The sequence below is a fragment of the Dendrobates tinctorius genome, unplaced genomic scaffold (assembly GCF_039654945.1).
Source record: "Dendrobates tinctorius isolate UK_male_01 unplaced genomic scaffold, ASM3965494v1 ptg000245l, whole genome shotgun sequence".
Classification (NCBI taxonomy): Eukaryota; Metazoa; Chordata; class Amphibia; order Anura; family Dendrobatidae; genus Dendrobates; species Dendrobates tinctorius.
In genome coordinates, this window is record NW_027361912.1 from 7,649,481 (window position 1) to 7,673,836 (window position 24,356).

Sequence of the window (24,356 nt, forward strand, 5' to 3'; positions counted from 1 at the left end):
TAGAGTGCAGGCTAATGATTTAAATAGTTTGCAGGCCTCAAAACCGTTAAATGTCCATTTTGCAAGCCTGCAAGAAAATCTCGCCATACGGATTACATACGGATTACATACGGATGCTGACATGCGCAAAATACGTGACCACACCTTGCTTACGGATGACATACGGAGCACTATTTAGGGGTCATTCATCCGTAATACGCATGTAAAATACGGACCGTATTTTGCGTCGGTAAGTGTGACCCCGGCCTATCACTTTTTTCCGTCCGTTTGCTGTGAATGTGAAAAACGTAGACAGTACACGGACCAACGTTCATCAACATGTTAGTTCACGTGAACGTTATCACACATCTTTCGATTGGACTAACTGTCTGTGTGGGAAAAAAAAAATCTGAGCGTAATCTAGTCTTTCAGATATATCCATTGTGGAGGTTTGTGCTCTTTGGCAGCCCATAGCTTGCACACCGTGACACCGGTATCCAGTTCTGGGTGTCAAACAGCACGCAGTTTATTAAAAAGTACACAAGTGATCACAGCATAAAAAGGTGTAACAAAAATAAAACAAAAGAATTCTTACAGGAGGAATGGGATCAACCATTTGAAAAATGAGGTTCAAACTTAGTCAGCTTCTGGCAGGCTGACCAACATACTGTGACGAGTGTCAGCTTACACTGAGTCATTCTTCTTAGAAAGAGTGGCCGTGGCACCCACCCACCTAGGGCAAGCTGACCTAGTGAGAACCACCCCCTATACAGGGAGTGTCAGGGGCAAGACCAAGGGGGTGAGCCACCACGGCAGCTGGACCAGACGGCCGGCTCAGGGAAACAAGACAAGGCAAGACGAGTCATTAATTCAAAGAAACTTCATTAAGGAAGACTTCAGGTGCAACAGGTGCAAACCGTGACCACACAGAACATAAGACAAGGTGCGAGGTCCAAGACTTGTGGAACTCTTCAGGGTGCAACAGGAGCAAACGTGAACACACAGAGTTCATAAAACAGTGTGCGTGCAATGCCGAGGTCCAGGCATGGAACGTGCAGATGGTACACGGACATCGGACTCCAGACAACAGTCCACGATCAACCAGGGCATCAGGGTCTGTAGCTCAGAGGGTGATCGGCAGGATCCAGACATCTAGAAGTTAGCCAGGGTTCCATGCAAGGAAACAAGAGAGTTAGTGACATGGTGCGTGTCAACGGACACGCCAGGGTCAGGTTCACAGGACAGAGACCTGCGCATGCCGAGGGGCATGCCAGGGAGAGGCACAGAGTACGGTGGCATCGGAAACCAAATGCTGGCATCGACCGACAGGGTCCAGGTATCTGGCTAGGGACATCAGCTCCGGACAGCAGTCCGCAGTCATCTAGGTCCGGACCTCAGGCAGCGGTCGGCAGGTTATGGAATCCGGCAGGCAAACTAGAAAACAGAGAAGAGCAAAAGAGAGATAAAGGCTTTGTGCAAGAGTAGCACGAAAAGGCACAGTGTGAGAACCAGCGTGAGTGCAAGGTAGCACAGAGACCATGGCTGGGAGCACCGGCAGGTGGTACCGACGATGGCAGTTGCAAGCAGGCATGACTAGAGGCGGCACCGCTGCGGGGCCACGCAGCCAGACCACTATAGCACTGGACGGTGCACGGCTGGGGCACACAGGCGAGCACGGCTAGAGGCGGCACGGCTGAGGCACACCAGGTAGGCACAGGCAACCGGGCACGTGCACAGAGGCACAGAGCCGCTAGGCAAAGGGTACAGGACAGAGCCATATGCGAGACAGCATGGCAAAGCCTAGTACGAAATGTGCAAGAGCGCACGAAACATTAGGGACAATACAAAGGACGAGGCAGAGACCTGCGCATGCAAAGAGCATGCCAGGGACAGGGACAGTCTAGCAGCGGAGCGTAGGCCGAAGCCCAGAGCTGGGCCAAGGAAGGACCTTGGGACTAGACAGAGCAAGGCCTGCACGTTTAGAGACACGCCAGGGACAGGCAAGGCAGAGTCCTGCGCGTGCAGAGAGGCACGCCAGGGACAGGCGAGGCAGAGTCCTGCGTGTGCAGAGAGGCACGCCAGGGACAGGCGAGGCAGAGTCCTGCGTGTGCAGAGAGGCACGCCAGGGACAGGCGAGGCAGAGTCCTGCGCGTGCAGAGAGGCACGCCAGGCACAGAGACAGAGGCAGGGTACCTGAAGCCACAAAGCAGAGCGAGACATGACACGAGGACAGAAACACGGAACAGAATCAGAGCAAACAGGGACTACAAGGCAAAGCAGAGCAGGGACAGAACATGGCACAAAGGACAAACACTAGACAAGACACAAGACCAGAGACGGAATATGAGCACGGAGCGTGTGCAGAGACGCACGACAGAGCAGAGTGCAAGGGCACAGAATAGAGGGAGTGCCCCACAGACCAAGCAGCCATGCAGGGACACCACACAATACTCAGGCGCTGAGCATAGGAAGGGGCGGCCTGATATAGGGCATAGCACCTCCTCTTCCAGGTCAGGACCAGGGGAGCACTTCCGGGTTCAGATCCACAGGATAGCAGAGCGCAGTCACATGATCAGAGTTCCAGGCATGACGAGACGACTGCAGATCCATTGCTGAAACCTAGACAGGTCACATGATCAGAGTTCTAGACATGACGAGATGATTGCAGAACCAGACAGTGCAGGATCTTTAGGAAACGTCACATGATCAGCGTTTCAGACATGACGAGATGATTGCAGAACCAGACAGTGCAGGATCCTAGGAAAGGTCACATGATCAGCGTTTCAGACATGACGAGATGATTGCAGAACGCAGAGCAGAAATGCAGGCATCCTGCAGCTCAGACATGAGGTGAGTGTGCACACTGCTCTAGGGAACATGCAGGACAGCAGACAAGATATGCGCATGCACATCGCTCCAGGAGTTCTTGAGACAAAACAGACATGGCGGACATGACACATACCAAAAGTCTTTCCATCTCCACTTAGAGAGAGCACTGAGGCAGCTCATCTGCCTTATAGGCTCTTCAAATCTCGGAGTGGAGATATGGGAACGACCAGTCCCACCCAGCTGTTTTTGGCTGCTCCTAAAACCTGCACCCAAAATCCAGGCCTAATAAAAACCTCTCAGCAACTACTTTGCTGGAGCCGTCTCTCTGGGCTTCACATCATCGTGGCTAACCACCTCGGTGACACATATTTCCCATCCAGGACCTGTCCAGCTGCTTCCTTACAAGCCCCCCCTCAGCCCAAAGCTGGGGGGCTGGGCATTTATTGTCATGCTGGGTGAGGGAGAAGCTAGTTGCACATCAACGGTAAGAGGGTGGCGGAGCCCAAACACTAGCAATGGGGGGAGTAGAGACCCCTAGGCTGATCTGACAACATTAAATAGGTTCCGCACCTGTCGCCAGACAGGAACCATTGACTGCCCCTAGTGATAGACTCTGGATAGGGAGGGGATGGGGTAGCGCTAGTCAGTCTCCACTGCCACTAAAGGCAAAGCAGAAAGTCAAACGAGGGAATGCACTTAGCTTGTGATGACACACGAGAGCTCACGCCAGCAATCCTCCAAGGAGCTCCAAGAAGAAACTAGTCGACTTCTAACATTTCAACCCACATAGGTAAATAGAGCTATCACCAGCGCCTTGCTAAAGCAAATGACGGTAGCAGCAATTTAAAAGGTTTTTTTTTTTTACTAGTAGTCAACCCCTTTAAGAAATTAACCAGTACAGAATTTTGGCCTTTAAAATGGCATGGTGTTAAACAGTTGACATTTAGTTAGGTCTGTAAGAAATCTGGATGGTAGCCCTGGAAGAGTGGAGACTAGTAAATCTTTAATATTGATTTATAGCAACAAAAAAAGACACAGAGTGAGTTCTGCGGTCATAGTGTAGTCTCGGCGTGTGCTGTGGTGATTTCCGTATTATCTCAATAAATAAACCCAATGGGGGAAATCAGATGCGAATAACAAAAATAAACAGGCAGGGCCTTGTCTCTGAAGGCCATAGCTCCCCCTCCAGCCTGTGCTTGTGGGTAGAGGTGGTGATACACAGCAGACTCCGACATTTCACGACAGGATACGGACCCTCAACACCATGTCATAAACCTTCTAAACATCGCCACATGTCCTGTTGTTTGTTATTACGATGCGTTCATTACCACTACAAAGACCAGAAGAAGAAATATACAGCAATATCACAATCCACATCGTCAGCGATGACAGTCACCATTTGGTTCCCGGCTTTTGATTTGTGTATGTCGACCACCATTGAACATATTTTATATCTAGGCTTGAGCATTGATCTGGAGTGCAAAATGCTGCTGCTTATCATTGAAACAGTCCGCAAGTTTGTTGTTAGACATACTCTTATGCCCGGCCTTACATGGGTTGTCCCATCTTCTGTCTTCAGGAGCCCACCGCTCCCCTATGTCCCAACTTCCCGCTTGCTGGGAGGAAGTGGTGCGCTACTGATGATTGACAGGACCTGCAGCATGGTCGCAGCTGACCTGACTTGTGCGATTTGACATGCTTGCATGTTCTTTCTGTGCCGCAAATGGAAACATATTTGCCTATTCATCATGGAAGGAGGGTCAAAGGCACTGAAGCCGGAAGGATGCAGCACCAAGGGTGGACATATTGGGCCACACAGGGGCCCAAGAGGTAAGGAGGTCAACCTCTACCTCCAAAGCAGGTAAAATTGTGCCTTATGATGAGCTATTGGACTGCAAAGGTCCCATATATTGTTTTTTCACAGGCGTATTCTCCTGTCTCTGTCCGCCAGTGTCCAGCACATATCCTTGACGCATGTGCACATAGAGATTTTTGGAGGTGGTCACAAAGGATGAGAAACTGCTTCAGCAAACTCTTCTTTTTTTGAGGAGGTATTTGGAGGCATTTTTAGCTTCCTGAAGAGGTTTAAGAGAGTTTTTCAATAAATGTTAGGGTATGTGTACACATCGTATTTTTCAATCTGACTAAGAAAAGCACCACAAAAAATGAACAAAATGGACAGCAATGTAAAAATTACACTGCTGTGCACATTTTCAGTTTTATGCTACTTTTATTAACCGCTTCAGGGCTCAGAAACTGTGAAGTGGTTAAAAAAGGTCACATGTTCAGTATTTGGGCGGCTTCTGCTAACTAATTACAGTATAAATTACAGAAAAAAGATGCTGGCAGCCCAGCTTCTTTAGGAAGAAAAATGTAAGCTTTATCCCGAAACAGCTCCCCCTAGGAAAATTTTGGCAGCTCTGCCAGCATCTTAAAGGGGTCATCCAGGACTGTTTAATTTTTTTTTTACTGTGAGTAGTTGCTAACAGCCTGCCTGTTGTGCCTGGCACCAGTCTCCACTATAACAGAGCGATCACAGACCGCTCCTGCCAGCGATGCAGTTGCTTCTGCTGACAACACATTGACAGAGCAGTGGTTCCTCGTCCGCTCTGCTGTGTCGATGGGGTGTGACTGCAGACGTAATGCTGACAGTCAGCTCCCTGTGGGAAGCTGAATTTCAATCAGCATGGCATCGGCAGTCACGCTACCTTTTACAGAGCAGCCCAGATGAAGAAGAGCTGCTCGGTTGAAATGGAGCAGCTGAATCGCCTGCAGGAGTGACCAGTGACCTCTCTGTGTCAGTGCCATGTTGAACAGGCAGGTCATTGTCTCTATTAGCAACTACCTGCCACTTAGATTTTAGGCCCATAGAAAAAAAATAGTCCTGGAGAACCCATTTAAAGACATAGTGTGCCATAACAAATTAGATCCCCCACTACTGTGGGGCATTTGCAGAAGAAAACTGCCATCTACTGTCTAAGCGGGACCCTGCAGAACTAACCAAAAGAGAATAGTTTCAGGAAGGAAGAGTTTGGATGGAGCACCGGGTCAGGTGACCTTGATGACACAGTTCTCGGACATAAAAAACCAAAATGAGAGTAGATTTGATGCCAAGTAAAGGAATGGTCAGGACGTGTGTCAAGGGAGGCACCGAGGTTGATATGACAGGCCTTGGCAGAAAGCCCGAGGCAACAGGTCATGGACCATCTGGAAGCAAAACGCAGGTGGTGTTAGACGAGTCCCAGAATCTAAACCATGCCAGTCAAGACTCAAAGACCCCATCTACGCCACACAAGTCCTAGAACCTGGACTACGATGGTCAAGGATCAAAAACCAGACCTGTGCTGGTAAAGACCTGGAGCCCTGAATGTGTGAGTCAACAGCCGAGTCCCAGCCCTCATGTCACCGGGTATGAGAGACATCCACCACTGGTCAAGCATCGAAGATCCGCAGAGAGCCTCCACTCGGGGGTGGACGTCTATGGGGGTGAATGGGATGCTTGAGCGAGCCGGACTGTTGCTTCCAGCACTGATATACAGCACAAGGGTTGTCCTGGGCTAATACAACAGACAGGACAGGGGCCGGTTGAAGTGAGCTTTGTGTGACTTTGTCAGGAGGGCTTGCGGCCTAGAGGGAATAACCAGAGAACCCCACTAGAGCCTGTGTTACGAGAAGAGATAGTACAGTGACTTTTATGCTACCGGGACTATCTTCCCTGACAGAAGTTCAAATACCATTTAGCAAGACACTGCTATAATAGAGTGAACAATGAGTATTCATTGTGTATCTGATATTGTCTAGTTGGGTCGCCCCGTCCCAGTGCTGTGGGGTACTCTGTACCGGCCGGTGTCAGTGGGATGTGTCGCGGCAGCTGTGACCCGGTCCGTGGCCCTGGGCGCCCAAATCAAGGGTGGTTTGTGATATAGTTTATATGATAGTTCGTGACGCCACCTGTGGTGTTTGGCAAGCAAGATGTTAAGCCAACGCTGCATGCAGATCCTATGGGGCTGATGGTGTGTTGCAGCATAGATGGTGTAGCTCCCCACAGGTGAAGCTGTAACCCCGGGGCAGTGTAGTTGCAATAGATGAGGATAGGCGCAGGTGGTGTGAGGAATGCTGGTACCCAGATGCAGCAGTGCTGGCGGTGTTGGCGCACAAATTAATGGAAGACACCAGGGCTTGCAGTTCCAAAGCCTTACTCACAGTTCGTGGTACACACTGGTGCCTGCCTCCGTGCCGTGTCCTCCGGGGCAGAGACTCAATCAACCTTCTGGGCAAGTCAGGATTCTCCTCTTCAACACTCCGCCAACATGTACAGTCATGGCCAAAAGTATTGACACCCCTGCAATTCTGTCATATAATATTCAGTTTCTTCCTGAAAATGATTGCAAACACAAATTCTTTGGTATTATTATCTTCATTTAATTTGTCTTAAATGAAAAAACACAAAAGAGAATGAAGCAAAAAGCAAAACATTGATCATTTCACACAAAACTCCAAAAATTGGCCGGACAAAAGTATTGGCACCCTCAGCCTAATACTTGGTTGCACAACCTTTAGCCAAAATAACTGCGACCAACCGCTTCCGGTAACCATCAATGAGTTTCTTACAATGCTCTGCTGGAATTTTAGACCATTCTTCTTTGGCAAACTACTCCAGGTCCCTGATATTTGAAGGGTGCCTTCTCCAAACTGCCATTTTTAGATCTCTCCACAGGTGTTCTATGGGATTCAGGTCTGGACTCATTGCTGGCCACCTTAGAAGTCTCCAGTGCTTTCTCTCAAACCATTTTCTAGTGCTTTTTGAAGTGTGTTTTGGGTTATTGTCCTGCTGGAAGACCCATGACCTCTGAGGTAGACCCAGCTTTCTCACACTGGGCCCTAAATTATGCTGCAAAATTTGTTGGTAGTCTTCTGACTTCATAATGCCATGCACACGGTCAAGCAGTCCAGTGCCAGAGGCAGCAAAGCAACCCCAAAACATCAGGGAACCTCCGCCATGTTTGACTGTAGGGACCGTGTACTTTTCTTTGAATGCCTCTTTTTTCTCCTGTAAACTCAATGTTGATGCTTTTGCCCTAAAAGCTCTACTTTTGTCTCATCTGACCAAAGAACATTCTTCCAAAATGTTTTAGGCTTTTTCAGGTAAGTTTTGGCAAACTCCAGCCTGGCTTTTTTATGTCTCGGGGTAAGAAGTGGAGTCTTCCTGGGTCTCTTACCATACAGTCCCTTTTCATTCAGATGCCGACGGATATTACGGGTTGACACCGTTGTACCCTCGGACTGCAGGGCAGCTTGAACTTGTTTGGATGTTAGTGGAGGTTCTTTACCCAACATCCGCACAATCTTGCGTTGAAATCTCTTGTCAATTTTTCTTTTCCGGCCACATCTAGGGAGGTTAGCCACAGTGCCATGGGCTTTAAACTTCTTGATGACACTGCGCACGGTAGACACAGGAACATTCAGGTCTTTGGAGATGGACTTGTAGCCTTGAGATTGCTCATGCTTCCTCACAATTTGGTTTCTCAAGTCCTCAGACAGTTCTTTGGTCTTCTTTCTTTTCTCCATGCTCAATGTGGTACACACAAGGACACAGGACAGAGGTTGAGTCAACTTTAATCCATGTCAACTGGCTGCAAGTGTGATTTAGTTATTGCCAACACCTGTTAGGTGCCACAGGTAAGTTACAGGTGCTGTTAATTACACAAATTAGAGAAGCATCACATGATTTTTCGCACAGTGCCAATACTTTTGTCCACCCTCTTTTTTATGTTTGGTGTGGAATTATATCCAATTTGGCTTTAGGACAATTCTTTTTGTGTTTTTTCATTTAAGACAAATTAAATGAAGATAATAATACCAAAGAATTTGTGTTTGCAATCATTTTCAGGAAGAAACTGAGTATTATCTGACAGAATTGCAGGGGTGTCAATACTTTTGGCCATGACTGTACCTTTCCTGAACGACTCCTCTATTGCGCCTTTTAGTGTGAAGAGCTCCATTACCGTGGTACTCTGAAGTTCCTCCTGTCAGATGCTCCTAACAACTCTACTTGTATGACAGACAGCTGTAGCCTCTCTCGGGGACTCCCTTCTCCGGAGTCCTGGCTCTCTATTCAGTTGCTGTTGTGCCCCAAGTCTTAGATGGGAGTAGTGCATTTACAGCCAACTACTCCACCAGTGTCTGCTGCAGAACCATAAGTGTCCATACAACCTCGGGGACCGGGCCCTGGCCTTGCGCTGAGAACCTATAGGCAGGGTTCCTCTTCCAACCCACAACTCCTCTCTGTTCTCCTACTCCTTCGTTCCGCACTGTTCCTTCTCTCTCTTATGGAAGCTTAGGTTGCAGTTCTACATCCTTTTCCTTCTGTTCCTTTCCCGTGCCAGCTGGCTCAGATCACTGAGGCAGCTGCAGCACTCCTTCTCCTCGGACCCGTCCTCAGACTCTCCTGACTGACAGTCCTTCTCTCGCCTGACCTCCCGTCAGACTCACCTCCCAGACTCATCTGAAATCCTATACTTTCCCAACCTTTTATATGTCTCAACTCCACCCACCTCCCAGCACATCTCGTGTTACGAAGCAAGGACCCACGAAAGGTGCTCTGCTACCCTCTAAGCATGAAGCCGCAATCTCGTCCTGCTGAACTATCCTGTGTGTGGGGTGCAGGTGCTGGAGTGTGGAAAGGAGTTCCCAACTTACTACACTTTAGGAGAAGGTGCAGTACCTCTGTGGCGACTGAGCCTCAGGGGCGCCACATATTTCATGCTGTAATTACCCTGTTTAGCATTATTCACCTTTGCTATAGCGACTGCAATTTCCCGCCACATCAGGGAAATAAATACTTTCATTGGTTACTTCCGCTTTGTGTTTGTCTTTGCATTGCATCAGGTAACCTGCTTACACATACCCTTAGAGAGGTTATTCTCAGCCTTTTGACTGGACAGTGTCTAGTTTTGGCGTGATTTCCATCTGGAGAAGGTGTAAAGACGTGACCTGCACTTTCTTTTTTCTCACCAGGCATTTTTTAAAACCTGAAGTGGAAGAACAACTCTCAAAAGGCCGAACATACAAACAGCAAAGCGGTTTTACAATAGAAGTTCATATGAAGACCATGTTTGAGGCGATTTTTCACCCATTTTTTGAAGAGCACTCACTCAAAAGGACTCCTCAAAAAACTCTATGTGCACAAAGCCTTAAAGTAGGACACATGGATGATATTAGGATGGTCTCGTTTCTGGGCACATATGAGGTGCCAGAAGGTCCCATCCATTTACTGTACCCAGGTCCTCTGTGGTATGGATGCCGCCTGTGCTCCGACCACCAACTGCTGCTGACTCACAACAATGAGGCCACTTGCAAAGCAAATATTTATAGCTATGAAAATGAGCTTCGGCAGATGTGTCTCAGTCATGGAGGCCTGTAATAAGCACGCCGGGACCGAAAGAACAAGAGAAGAAAGCAGATTATTTCTCTTTCTAGAAGATGCCCGGTCTGTTTCCAATCACAGTCTCCTTTCCTGTAGTTACAGAATAAGGGCATCAGCGACAAAAAATAACCATCTGGTCTACTTTGTTGTGAGATTTAGGCTATGAAAATCCTCCCTAGCATCTGAAGGAATTCCCACCATGGGAAACTGTGTCCCATGGATTATGTATAGACATCACCATGCACCACAGATGATAATGTGATCCATCGTGGTGTATAATAGTAAACTAAAACTCGGATATGTCGTTACTTGCTGATTGGTTGGGTCTCTAGCGCCAGGACCCTATTACAGGGGTATTCTGGTCTACGAAAGTTATTAAATTGTTACCCCTACACATTAGATTAGTGTTGCCCGAATCTGGCAATATCAACAGGTTTATGGGACAGTCTAATGTTTATAGGGCCATGTGACCAAATGATTATCGGAATAACTAAGGGTCGGGCATGTCTAATTTCAGACTGATTATCCTATTGTTCTCTCAGGGATAAGCCGGCGCCGATGGTGGTTGTTCTGTCAAAGAGAACGCAGGAGCGCTTGGCTGAACAAGTTCTTCTGTGTGTGGGAGAGTCAACCTAGGTGGCTGCTGGCTGAACCTTTGGTCATCAGTCATGGAATGAGTATAGGGGGCTTTAAATCGATGATGGCCTTCGCAGATCAGAAGACTGTTGGATTTGTGTCCATTGCCAGGCTAATAGAGTGCAGTTGAATGAGTTGAAATGAAGCAGCAACACTTGGCTATCTTCATCAGTGTCACAGATACATACAGTCATGGCCCAAAGTGTAGGCACCCTTGATATTATTCCAGAAAATAAAGCATTTCTCCCAGAAACTTATTGCAATTACACATGTTTTGTTATACACGTTTATTTCCTTTTTGTGCATTGGAAAAATACAAAAAAGCATAAAAAAAAGCAAATTAGAAATAATTTTAATAAAAAATAGGCAGGACAACATTTTTGGCACTCTCGACTTAATATTTGGTTGCACACTATTTGGAGTAAATAACTACAATCAATCACTTCCTAAAACCATCAACAAGCTTCTTACACCTCTAAGGCTAGTTTAACATTAGCGCTTTTTTTGCGCAGCGCATCGTGCGTGTCCATGCGCATGCGTCATGCGTACCTATGTTTAACATGGGGGGCGCATGGTCTTGCGTTTGCATGCGTTCGTATGTGTTTTCGTGTGCATGCGTTTTTTCAAGGTGTGCGCCTAGGCGCGCCAGAAGCAACCTGTTGCATTTTTGGATCCACCGAAAGGCGTAAAAAGAACGCATGCGCACGCTTGCACACGGAATGCGACAAAATAACACATTACAGTCTATGGGAACACAGGCCTGCGCATGGACATGCGGTCGTCTGCGTTTTAGAGCACATGCGTTCTTGGCGTAAAAATGTGTAGACACTGGTTTTAACCCCTAGAGAACGAATGCGTATAAAAAACGCATGATGCAAAAACGCATGATGCATTTTTTTCATGCGTTCCTATTGCGCACGATGCGCTGCACTAAAAAAGCTAATATGAAAGTAGCCTAAGCTGGAATTTTGGACCACTCTTCTTTTGCAGACTGCTCCAGGTCTCTCGTATGTGAAGGTGACTTCTCCCAACAGCAATTTTAAGATCTCTCCACAGGTATTCAATAGGATTTGTTTCCGGACTCATTGCTGGCCACTTCAAAACTCTCCAGCACTTTATTTCCATGCATTTCTTGGAGCATCTTGAATGTTTGGGGTCAATGTCCTGCTGAAAGACCCATGACCTAGGACGCAAACCCAGCTTTATGACACTGGGCATTATATTGCAACCCAATATCAACGGTAATGTTCAGATTTCATGATGCTTTGCACACAGTCAAGGCACCCAGTGTCAGAAGAAACCAGTGCAAAACAACCCCAAAACACCTTTGAACCTCCAACACACTTCACTGTAGGCTCTGTGTTCTTTCCTTTGTAGGCTTCATTCCATTTTTGGTAAACAGTAGAATGATGTACTTTACCAAAAACTCTATCTTGGTCTCGTCTGTCCACAAGACACTTTCCCAGAAAGATTTTGGCTTACTTACATACATTTTCCAAACTGCAGTCTATTTTTTTATGTCTCTTGGTCAGCAGTGAGGTCCTCCTGGGTCTCCTGCCAAAGCGTTTAATTTCATTCAAATGCCGATGGATAGTTCGCACTGACATGGATGCACCCTGAGCCTGCAGGACAGCTTGAATTTCTTTGTAACTTGGTTGGGGCTGTTTATCCACCATCCAGACTATCCTGCCCTGCAACCTTAGATCAATTTTTCTCTGTCATCCACATCCAGGGAGATTAGCTACAGTGCCATAGGTTGTAAACTTCTTGATTATGTTGTGCACTGTCGACAACAGAACATCAAGATATCTGGAGATGGACTTGTAACCTTAAGATTATAGATATTTTTCAACAATTTTGGTTCTCAACTCCTCGGACAGCTTTTTTTTTCTTCTTTCAGTTCTCCATGCTTAGTGTGACACAAACAGACACACAATGCAAAGATTGAGTCAACTTCTCCCCATTTTATCTGGTTTCATGTGTGATTTTCATATTGCCTACACCTGTTACTTGCCACAGGTGAGTTTGAATGAGCATCACATGCTTGAAACAAAGTTGTTTACCCACAATTTTGGAAAGGTCCTGACAATTTTGTCCAGACCATTTGTGGCCTTTTGGGGGGAAATGATGTCCAATTTGTCTTTTTTTCAGTTTTTTGTGGTGTTCCAATACACACAGAGGAAATAGACAAAGGTACAGTATAAGGCTAGTTTCACATTAGCGTTTTTTTGCGCAGCGCATCGGGCGCATAAAAAACGCAAAACAAACGCGCGTTTTTTTAACGTCATGCGCACGCTGATGTGTAAAAAAAAACGCAGCGTTGTTTGCGTTTTACATGCGTTTTTGCATGCGTTTGCGTTTTTTATGCGCATGCGTTTTTTTGACGAGACAGGGCGGAACCAAAAATGCAACATGTTGCGTCTGGCGCGCCTGGCGCAAAAGACAAAAAAACGCATGCGCACGAAAACGCAAGTATGCGCAAGACCATGCGCACGTCATGTTAAGTATAGGTGCGCAGTGCGCACGGGTGCGCACGATGCGCTGCGCACAAAAGCGCTAATGTGAAACCAGCCTAACAAAGCATGTGTAACTGCAATAATTTTCTGGGAGAAATACTTCATTTTCTGAAACCATTTCAAAGGTGGCAACACTTTCGGCCATGACTATATATACAGCAGCATGGCGCATGTGTAACCAGACGCACTGTTCATCTGCTCCCGGTCGTGGTCTTGTGGAAAGTGGAAAAAAATGGGAACCAGATGGCACAATTCCCACATTCTGGTGATGAATGATAGACTTCTGGTGGGATCACTGGATCCAGCTGCCATCACAGCAACACTTGCAAGTGCTGTGCTTATTGCCTAGGAAACCAGCTACCTCTGATAGATTGCAGAGGTGGCCCGTAACCTCCGCAACAAGAATGAAACTGTAAAATTAGTAATTCTGTTCTTGAAGGAGAACATTTTTAATAAGAAATAAAAACTGGGGTGGCACTGAGTGTGGTTTATGTGTGCCTAGAGAAGGACCAAGGATCATCGGGGGGCCCTTGCTGTTAAATCCTTGCTTCAGATGGAACATCCCTTTAAGAGAATGTCATGATCACTCAGGATTACAGCAGTATGCTGTCTGGTCTGCTCTGTAAGAAAATAATAGAGGGTCAAGTTTTCTGACAGCAGTAAAGTTTCTCCAGAGACTTTCCCTTTAATGAAACGTGGAATGACTACAGACAGATGGTAATTATTAACATTTACATGGGAATATGTATGTCTACGTACCATTAAGATGCTATGTAGATATACATATTCCCACGTAGCATCTTAATGGAAGCAGATAAGAATGTCCCGGTGCCGGGAAGTAATTATTATAAACAATCTAATTATAATACATGGAAAAAAGTTGTCAGTAGTAAAAGAACAATGTCTCCATCTTCTCCATTGTGTCTCCATCTTCTCCATTGTTTCTCTCCATCTCCTATTGTGAATGATGAATCCTGTGTTATCTACTGTATATAGAGGTGTTATCAGTCATTGAACAGGCGGAGGAGGTGAGCAGTGACATCACCTATTGTGAATGATGAATCCTGTGTTATCTACTGTATATAGAGGTGTCATCAGTCATTGAACGGGCGGAGGAGGTGAGCTGTGACATCACCTATTGTGAATGATGAATCCTGTGTTATCTACTGTATATAGAGGTGTCATCAGTCATTGAACAGGCGGAGGAGGTGAGCTGTGACATCACCTATTGTGAATGATGAATCCTGTGTTATCTACTGTATATATAGGTGTTATCAGTCATTGTACAGGAGGAGGAGGAGGTGAGCTGTGACATCACCTATTGTGAATGGTGGATCCTGTGTTATCTACTGTATATAGAGGTGTTATCAGTCATTGTACAGGAAGAGGAGGTGAGCTGTGATATCACCTATTGTGAATGGAGGATCCTGTGTTATCTACTGTATATAGAGGTGTTATCAGTCATTGTACAGGAGGAGGTGAGCTGTGACATCACCTATTGTGAATGGTGGATCCTGTGTTATCTACTGTATATAGAGGTGTTATCAGTCATTGTACAGGAGGAGGAGGTGAGCTGTGACATCACCTATTGTGAATGGTGGATCCTGTGTTATCTACTGTATATAGAGGTGTTATCAGTCATTGTACAGGAGGAGGAGGAGGTGAGCTGTGACATCACCTATTGTGAATGGTGGATCCTGTGTTATCTACTGTATATAGAGGTGTTATCAGTCATTGTACAGGAAGAGGAGGTGAGCTGTGATATCACCTATTGTGAATGGAGGATCCTGTGTTATCTACTGTATATAGAGGTGTTATCAGTCATTGTACAGGAGGAGGTGAGCTGTGACATCACCTATTGTGAATGGTGGATCCTGTGTTATCTACTGTATATAGAGGTGTTATCAGTCATTGTACAGGAGGAGGAGGAGGTGAGCTGTGACATCACCTATTGTGAATGGTGGATCCTGTGTTATCTACTGTATATAGCGGTGTTATCAGTCATTGTACAGGAAGAGGTGAGCTGTGATATCACCTATTGTGAATGGAGGATCCTGTGTTATCTACTGTATATAGAGGTGTTATCAGTCATTGCACAGGAGGAGGAGGTGAGAATTTCGCCCCCATTGCCACGCCTGTTTGCTGTAGATAAAATTCACCATCAAATGCAAAGAAATTATGAGACATTAGAAAATGGACAACTTGTACAACATAATTTTGCAAATTGGAAGAAAAATTGCTAAATTTTTGCAGGTGAAAATATAAAGCATGAACTGCTATGTAGTAGTGATTTGAAACAAGAATTTGATCTGGTTACTAATAAACTTAGAAATCGCAAGTATCCTCACTGGGCTTTGAGTAGAGCGCAAAAAATTGTCCAGTACAAGAATCGCAGTGAATTAATTATGACATCAAGCAATAAAAAAGGAGCTTCCAATATAGAGAAGAAACCATACATTTGTTTTCAATACAGTCCACAATTTTCTTGCATTAAAAAAATCATTAATAAATATCTACCAATTTTGCATAAAGATGATAAACTAGCACAGATTTTAACATCAGGTATTAATATAGTTTCTAGAAAAGCTCCGTCTCTGACAATAGTTTATCACCAAATTTATTCACTTTAGATCGCACCAAAAAAAAAAAAAATTGGTTGACTTGTATTGGTTTTTATAAATGCGGTGCCAATAGTTGCAAAACATGCGAACATGCATGTGATTCCAAAGAATTTACCGTATATACTCGAATATAAGTCGAGATTTTCAGCCCAAAAAATTGGGCTGAAAGTCCCCCTCTCGACTTATATTCGAGTCATATACAAAGGGGTCGGAGGGGGCGGATGTTTCAGGTCATACTTACCCGTCCTGACGCTGTCTTGAGCCCCCAGCTTCTCCCCGTGCTCTCTCTTCCTGCCTTCAGCGGTCACGTGGTGCCGCTCATTAAAACTCATGAATATGCGCATATTGATGAGTTTTAATAAGCGGCACCACGTGACCGCTGAAGGCAGGAAGAGAGAGCGCGGAGAAGCTGGGGGCTCAAGACACAGCGTCAGGACGGGTAAGTACAGCGATACTCACCTGTCCTGCGTCCATGGCTGCTTGCTGCTGTCTGTCATCGGTCAGTGACTTCAGACAGCAGAGGGCGCGGTGACGTGGTTAGTGCGCGCCGCGCCCCCTGCAGTCTGAACGTCACTGACTGATGACGTGGCAGATAGCGGTGAGCAGCCATGGATGCAGGACAGGTGAGAATCTGACACCCAGCGACGGAGAGGTGAGTATGTCATTTTTTTTATTTTTATATGCAGCAGCAGCGGCAGCACATGGGGGAATAATCTAAGGAGCTTCTTATGGGGGCAGCATATGGGGGAATAATCTAAGGAGCTTCTTATGGGGGCAGCATATGGGGGAATAATCTAAGGAGCTTCTTATGGGGGCAGCATATGGGGGAATAATCTAAGGAGCTTCTTATGGGGGCAGCATATGGGGGAATAATCTAAGGAGCTTCTTGTGGGGGCAGCATATGGGGGAACAATATGGAGCTTCTTGTGGGGGCAGCACATGGGGGAATAATCTGGAGCTTCTTGTGGGGGCAGCACATGGGGGAATAATCTAAGGAGCTTCTTATGGGGGCAGCATATGGGGGAACAATATGGAGCTTCTTGTGGGGGCAGCATATGGGGGAATAATCTGGAGCTTCTTGTGGGGGCAGCATATGGGGGAATAATCTGGAGCTTCTTGTGGGGGCAGCATATGGGGGAATAATCTATGGAGTTTCTTCTGAGGACACCATATGGGGGAATAATCTATGGAGCATTTCCCACCCTAGACTTATACTCGAGTCAATAAGTTCCCCCAGTTTTTTGTGGCAAAATTAGGGGGGTCGACTTATACTCGGATCGACTTATACTCGAGTATATACGGTAGTAATAATATAATACTACAAAATTTAGAGTTCAACATTATATCAATTGCAACTTCAAAAATGTAGTGTACAAAATAGATTGCACTAAATGTCATTTGTCCTACATTGGTTGTACGTCCAGGAATCTCAAAATACGGATTAGGCTAGTTTCACACTAGCGTATTTTCCATGCAGCGCACGGCGCCACTAAGCCCCGCCCCCTGCCAGCTCCCTGCCCGCCCCATCCGGTCATCGCCGCCTACTGTTGCACACGGCCGCATGCGATCTGCGCACCCTATCTTTAGCATAGGGTGCGCAGATCGTGTGCTGGCCATGCGCTAGTAGGATTTTAGTGTGCGCTGCGCACTTTTGAAGGTGCGCCGAACACACCATGTTGCATTTTGGCGCGCTCGGCGCACCTTCAAAAGTGCGCAGCGCACGCTAAAAAAAAGAATTTTACGCAGCTGGAGCTATTGAAGATTATTCATGATTGTTCTGGCGTCTGTCTGCACGGAGCTCCGAGGTTCTGCGGTGGGTGCTGGTGAGCTGGCTAATTTTCCATATGTTATCTACTGTATATACAGTCATGGCCAAAAATATTGACACCCCTGCAATTTTGTCAGATAATACTCAGTTTCTTCCTGAAAATGATTGCAAACACAAATTCTTTGGTATTATTATCTTCATTTAATTTGTCTTAAATGAAAAAACACAAAAGAGAATGAAGCAAAAAGCAAAACATTGATCATTTCACACAAAACTCCAAAAATGGGCCGGACAAAAGTATTGGCACCCTCAGCCTAATACTTGGTTGCACAACCTTTAGCCAAAATAACTGCGACCAACCGCTTCCGGTAACCATCAATGAGTTTCTTACAATGCTCTGCTGGAATTTTAGACCATTCTTCTTTGGCAAACTGCTCCAGGTCCCTGATATTAGAAGGGTGCCTTCTCCAAACTGCCATTTTTAGATCTCTCCACAGGTGTTCTATGGGATTCAGGTCTGGACTCATTGCTGGCCACCTTAGAAGTCTCCAGTGCTTTCTCTCAAACCATTTTCTAGTGCTTTTTGAAGTGTGTTTTGGGTTATTGTCCTGCTGGAAGACCCATTACCTCTGAGGTAGACCCAGCTTTCTCACACTGGGCCTTAAATTATGCTGCAAAATTTGTTGGTAGTCTTCAGACTTCATAATGCCATGCACACTGTCAAGCAGTCCAGTGCCAGAGGCAGCAAAGCAACCCCAAAACATCAGGGAACCTCCGCCATGTTTGACTGTAGGGACCGTGTACTTTTCTTTGAATGCCTCTTTTTTCTCCTGTAAACTCTATGTTGATGCTTTTGCCCTAAAAGCTCTACTTTTGTCTCATCTGACCAGAGAACATTCTTCCAAAATGTTTTAGGCTTTTTCAGGTAAGTTTTGGCAAACTCCAGCCTGGCTTTTTTATGTCTCGGGGTAAGAAGTGGAGTCTTCCTGGGTCTCCTACCATACAATCCCTTTTCATTCAGATGCCGACGGATAGTACGGGTAGACACTGTTGTACCCTCGGACTGCAGGGCAGCTTGAACTTGTTTGGATGTTAGTGGAGGTTCTTTATCCAACATCCGCACAATCTTGTGTTGAAATCTCTAGGCAATTTTTCTTTTCCGGCCACATCTAGGGAGGTTAGCCACAGTGCCTTGGGCTTTAAACTTCTTGATGACACTGCGCACGGTAGACACAGGAACATTCAGGTCTTTGGAGATGGACTTGTAGCCTTGAGATTGCTCATGCTTCCTCACAATTTGGTTTCTCAAGTCCTCAGACAGTTCTTTGGTCTTCTTTCTTTTCTCCATGCTCAGTGTGGTACACACAAGGACACAGGACAGAGGTTGAGTCAACTTTAATCCATGTCAACTGGCTGCAAGTGTGATTTAGTTATTGCCAACACCTGTTAGGTGCCACAGGTAAGTTACAGGTGCTGTTAATTACACAAATTAGAGAAGCATCACATGATTTTTCGAACAGTGCCAATACTTTTGTCCACCCTCTTTGTTATGTTTGGTGTGGAATTATATCCAATTTGGCTTTAGGACAATTCTTTTTGTGTTTTTTCATTTAAGACAAATTAAATGAAGATAATAATAACAAAGAATTTGTGTTTGCAATCATTTTCAGTAAGAAACTGAGTATTATCTGACAGAACTGCAGGGGTGTCAATACTTTTGGCCATGACTGTAGAGATGCTATCAGTCATTGTACAGGAGGAGGAGGTGAGCTGTGACATCACCTATTGTGAATGGTGGATACTGTCTGTGATGATTACGAGACAGCTGAAAAGTCTTCTGTACGCAACAGGGAGTGCAAGTTCAGTCGTATATCTAGTGGTCACTGTGAAAATTGCAAGATTTCTGAATGTTTCTTTTGTTTTATTATAGTGAAATGGAAAAGAGAAAAAAAAAAGGAAAAAAAAATCAACAATCTGTCAAAATTACTTTTAACATAAAATTCACCTGTAATTCCAATAATGGTTTATTTTCTTATGACACCAAAATGTGTCTGTGATCGCGACATACTGAGTGTCTCGCCGGGGAGCGGAGCGTGTGTTATGTCAGTATATGACGTTAGTCAGGTAATGACCTTCAGTAATAGGCGTTCCGGGAGAATCACAGCACCTGCGCCATGAGGATGCGAGAATGACGTGGAAACCATCCATGGCCGCAGACAACACTGGATCCATGATAGTAATGATCATGAGGGAGGAGGCGTCCCGAGGATATACCGTTATAGGCCGAGATGATATTTATAATTCTAATCTACAGACATTGAAATTGAGCGCCAGTGTATTATAAAAAATGTTTATTGAAAGTGGAACATCATGTGATCAAAGCTCGGACTGTATCTTACGGGGCGATGCGGTGGTCCGGCAAGAGCATCATAGTCTCCAGGATTCGCTATTTTTTACATTTCTACTAAAAGTGTAATAAAAGATTTGGACATTTGATGAACATTTCAATAAATATGTGATAGAAGCGGGAGAACACCTTTAAAGGGGCTGACCAAATTTTTTTTTTTCATTCTTTCCTAAGCTTTCCGTCATGTCCCAAACAGCATTATAATGTATTTACAATACACTTGTACAGATCCTGGCTGGTGACCGGTCCATGCAGTGTTATGGGAATGCCCCCTTTATTTTTATAGTGATGGTTACAGCCTACAATTCAAGCACTTTTTACCTATTGTGCCCCCCCCCCGTTTCCTCATAGATTGTAAGCTAGTGAGCAGGACCCTCACTCCTCCTGTTATTTCTTGAATTTCATGTCCTAGCTTAATTTTCTGTGTAAATATATTTCTAAAGGTGCTATTGATCTGAGATTGTCACCAGCTATCGGTAACAACGCATCCAATCCACACAGGCAAAGAAATCAAACCATAGATGTAAGTCGTGTATAATGATGAGAAATGACACAGTGAAAAATTATTGAACACGCTTCCTGTAATTTAATTAATACTTTGTACAAAAGTCTTTGTTGGTGATGACATCTTCCAAACATATCCTGTATGGAGAAACTAGTCGCAGGCATTGCTCAGGTGTGATTTTGGCCCATTCTTCCACACAAACACTTCACATCCTGAAGGTCCCGTGTGCTCCTTCTCTGAACTCTGAGCTTTAGTTCCTTCCATACATTTTCAATTGGATTCAGGTCCGGTGATCGGCTCGGCCGTTCTAGCAGCTTTATTTTCTTTCTCTGAAACCAATTGAGAGTTTCCTTGGCTGTGAGTTTGAGATCATTGTCTTGCTGAAATGTCCACCCTCGTTTCATCTTCAACATCCTGGTAGATGGCAGCAGATTTTTATCACAAATGTCTTGGTACATTTGTCCATTCATCCTTCCTTCCATCACATAAGTTTGTTCCTGCCGTAAGCTAAAAACAGCCCCACAGCATGATGTTCCCACCACCAAACTTCACTGTTGGTATGTTGTTTTGGGGGTAAAATGTAGTGCTTTTTACCAAGAAAATTAAGTTGCACTCTATAGCATGTGAGCATGAAATATATGAAATTTTAATTGCTTTAATGCACTAGAAAATATGAAAACTTGACAATCCTTAGTACATAAATTGACCAATTTCTCGTTGCTGGAACCTATCCTGTGGGGACTCCTCTCCAGGTCTGATAGCATTTATATGGGAAGGTAGGATCCTGCTGGAATTAAAACCGCCAGAGGCTGAGGTGTTGTGAATTCTCTTTCTGGGCTCCCTCTGGTGGTTACTGAAGGTAGTGGAGCTGGTCAGAGTGACAGAGGTGTTGCGAGTTCTCTGTCTGGGCTCCCTCTGGTGGTTACTGGAGGTAGTGGAGCTGGTCAGATTGACAGAGGCTTGCCACCTGATAATGATGATGACGATCTGGGGTTTCTGACTGGTGTATTTAAGATAGCTAACTTCCTTCAAGCCCTGCTGGTGATTTTCTTCCTGTGCCTTCTGAGGTCTGATTTCTCCTGCTCTGTTCCTGCGTGGTTCAGCTAAGTGGCTCATTTGTTAATCTTTTGCATTTGATCTGGTTTTGTCTATCTCTGCTTTGTGCGGGTCAGCTTGCTCCGGCTGGGGCTGTGCTGGATCACCGCCCATATGTTACTGCTTGTGTCAGTTTGTTTTGTCCCCTGTTATATTGGTCTCTGTTTGCTTTGCTTTCAGTATATACCAGAGTGCTGATTTAGTGGGGGTGAAGTCGTGTGACTTCAGTGTTTTTTTGTGCATCAGACGTGTTGGATTTTTCAGGGCTTTTTGCGTGATTGCAGACAGTGTCTTTCCTGTCCTGTCTAGTCAGTTTGGGCCCCATCATTTGCTCAGTCTATTCTTCTGCCTGCGTATGTGTTTTCATCTTGTCTCACCGACAATATATGTTTGGGGGCTGTCTATTCCTTTGGGGTCTGCTCCGGGACAGTTTAGATTTCCCCTTTCTTGCTTTAGGCTTAGTTAGCTCTCCGGCTGTGCCGAGGCGTCTAGGGCATTGTAGGTACGCTCCACGGCTACTGCTAGTTGTGTGGACAGGATCAGGGGTCTGCATCCGCTTAGTTACCAACCTCTCTGATTTTCTGTGGCTTAGCCTGGTCCTGCTCTCCTCGGTGCCCATTCATAACAGAATCACCAGCCTAACTGTAGACTCTAGGGTACTCTAAAGAAGGAAAGAATTTTAAAAAAAAATGTGTCAGAATTTTTTTTTTTGTATATTTTTTCCTCTTTTTTTTCTGGGGCCGTAGGAGGATATTTTTTGTCTAAATGGAGACTAAGCAATTGTCTGATTGTGTTGAGCAGCTCGCTGCTGAAGTGTGGGGAATTTCTGCCTATCTCGCTCAATCATCTGCTGTTGAACCAAAAATCCCTACTCCTGATGTGTTTTCTGGGGATCGGTCTAAATTTTTGAATTTTAAAAATAATTGTAAATTATTTTTTTTTGCTTTGAAACCTAACTCATCGGGGAGATGTGTGCAGCAGGTTAAAATTGTCATCTCCCTGCTGCGTGGCAATCCCCAGGATTGGGCTTTTTCTCTGTCACCTGGAGATCCTATTCTGACTAATGTGGATGCATTTTTTCAAGCCTTGGGGTTGTTGTATGATGAACCTAATGCTATTGATCAAGCTGAGAAAACCCTATTGGCATTGAACCAGGGTCAGGATTCTGCAGAGTTATATTGTCAAAAATTCCAAAAGTGGATGGTCCTTACTAAATGGAATGACAATGCCCTAGCAGCTTTCTTTCGGAAGCGTTTGGCAGAAACCGTAAAAGATGTTATGGTGGAATTTCCTCTTCCCTTTGGTCTTGACGATTCTATGTCATTGGCCATTCAAATTGATCGGCATTTACGTGAACATAAAACCACACGAGAGGCGTTGCCGCCTTTTGAACAAACTTCTGAACAAATGCAATGCGATAGGGTTTTGTCTAGGGCGCAACGTCAGGAGTTTAGAAGGCGTAATAAGCTGTGTTTTTTCTGTGGAGACGCCTCTCATACTATTTCTGTCTGCCCTAAATGAGAAAAGCGTTTTGCTCATACATTTGCAGTGGGCAGTGTACAGCCTAAGTTCCTTTTGACAATTACCCTAATCTGCTCCTTGTCTACATTTTCCGCTAAGGCTTTTATAGATTCAGGAGCAGCTTTGAATTTGATGGATTTTGACTTTGCCAAATGTTGTGGTTTTCCCAGTGTGAGATGGTGACTTTACGGACAGACTTGACTGGAAGTAGGAGGGAACAGTTGGTGCACTATGGACGGAGATTGACAAGGACAGCAGGGTGATAGCTGGGAAAGATAGACAAGAGAGTGCAGTACCTAGAAATGACCACAAGATGGCAGGGGGGAGTAGTTCAGGACTCAACAGCAGCTTAGGGCTTGAGAAACGCTTAGTCATGGGGGGCGGGGAGATAGGAACCCAAGAGGGGAATTCCCGGTGAGAGAGGGGATAAATAGGATTGGTTGGGGTTCCAGGCTAGTCTAGTCCCGGGAGGAACTCTGCAGAAGACGGAGAACAGTGAAGAGCTCGACTAGGGGACTGACAGGAAAGAGACAGTCAGGGGGTGGCCCTGACCCGACGGACCGCAGGACAGACGAGGCCCCGGGGGTACCAATTGGACGACGACCTCGAGCAGGTGAAGCGCTGGCGGTTGATTGGTCTAGGACAGCCCCAGCGAAAGATCTGCGAGGGACATTACTTCGACTGGAGGAACGGTGCAGGTACCCGGGCCTGGAGACGGAGAACTGTAAAGAGGCTGCGGTGCATGGTTGTGGTCGTCAGGAGGACGACAAATAAAATCCGGAACTGTTACAACTGAACTCTGCCTCCGTCTTGTCCTTGCTTCGCCTGGTGTCTGTGTCGTCCGGACGTGGTAAGCAGTGGACCACCCCCCAACCCCGGCCCCTACCACACCATGATACCCCTGCGGACTCCTATCCCTTTGAGGGGTATTGATGCTACTCCTTTGGCAGAGAATAAACTCCAGTTTTGGACCCAGGTGATAAAGCGGGTCGCCTTGGACCACCAAGAGAATTGTAAATTTTTGGTGTTGCACAATTTGCATGATACTATTGT

General features: G+C 45.6%; 1 protein-coding gene and 1 long non-coding RNA gene across 4 annotated transcripts in view; one reads left to right on the top strand and one right to left on the bottom strand.

Annotated features, from left to right (window-relative positions):
• Positions 1-844: 844 nt before the first annotated feature.
• On the bottom strand, positions 845-16,319 carry LOC141060802 (uncharacterized). Of its 2 annotated transcripts, none has more exons than XR_012222767.1 (3): positions 16,249-16,319; positions 2,478-2,736; positions 845-1,413 (listed from the first exon to the last, which is right to left on the bottom strand). It is a non-coding gene; the product is annotated as an uncharacterized lncRNA (long non-coding RNA). The 2 variants fall into 2 exon arrangements; XR_012222768.1 differs by having other exon boundaries at positions 2,478-2,598; positions 16,249-16,316.
• A 106-nt stretch (positions 16,320-16,425) lies between these two features.
• LPAR2 (lysophosphatidic acid receptor 2) overlaps positions 16,426-24,356 on the top strand; it is a 101,043-nt gene continuing 93,112 nt past the window's right edge. The window contains exon 1 of one of the 2 annotated variants that reach the window (XM_073557156.1): positions 16,426-16,446. Coding sequence is in view for 1 of the 2 variants with exons in the window: in XM_073557154.1 (XP_073413255.1) it covers positions 16,588-16,630 (43 nt within the window). In the remaining variant the exon portion in view is untranslated. Of the gene's footprint in view, positions 16,447-16,582; positions 16,631-24,356 lie in introns of those variants that run through there. The other variant, XM_073557154.1, reaches the window with a different exon arrangement.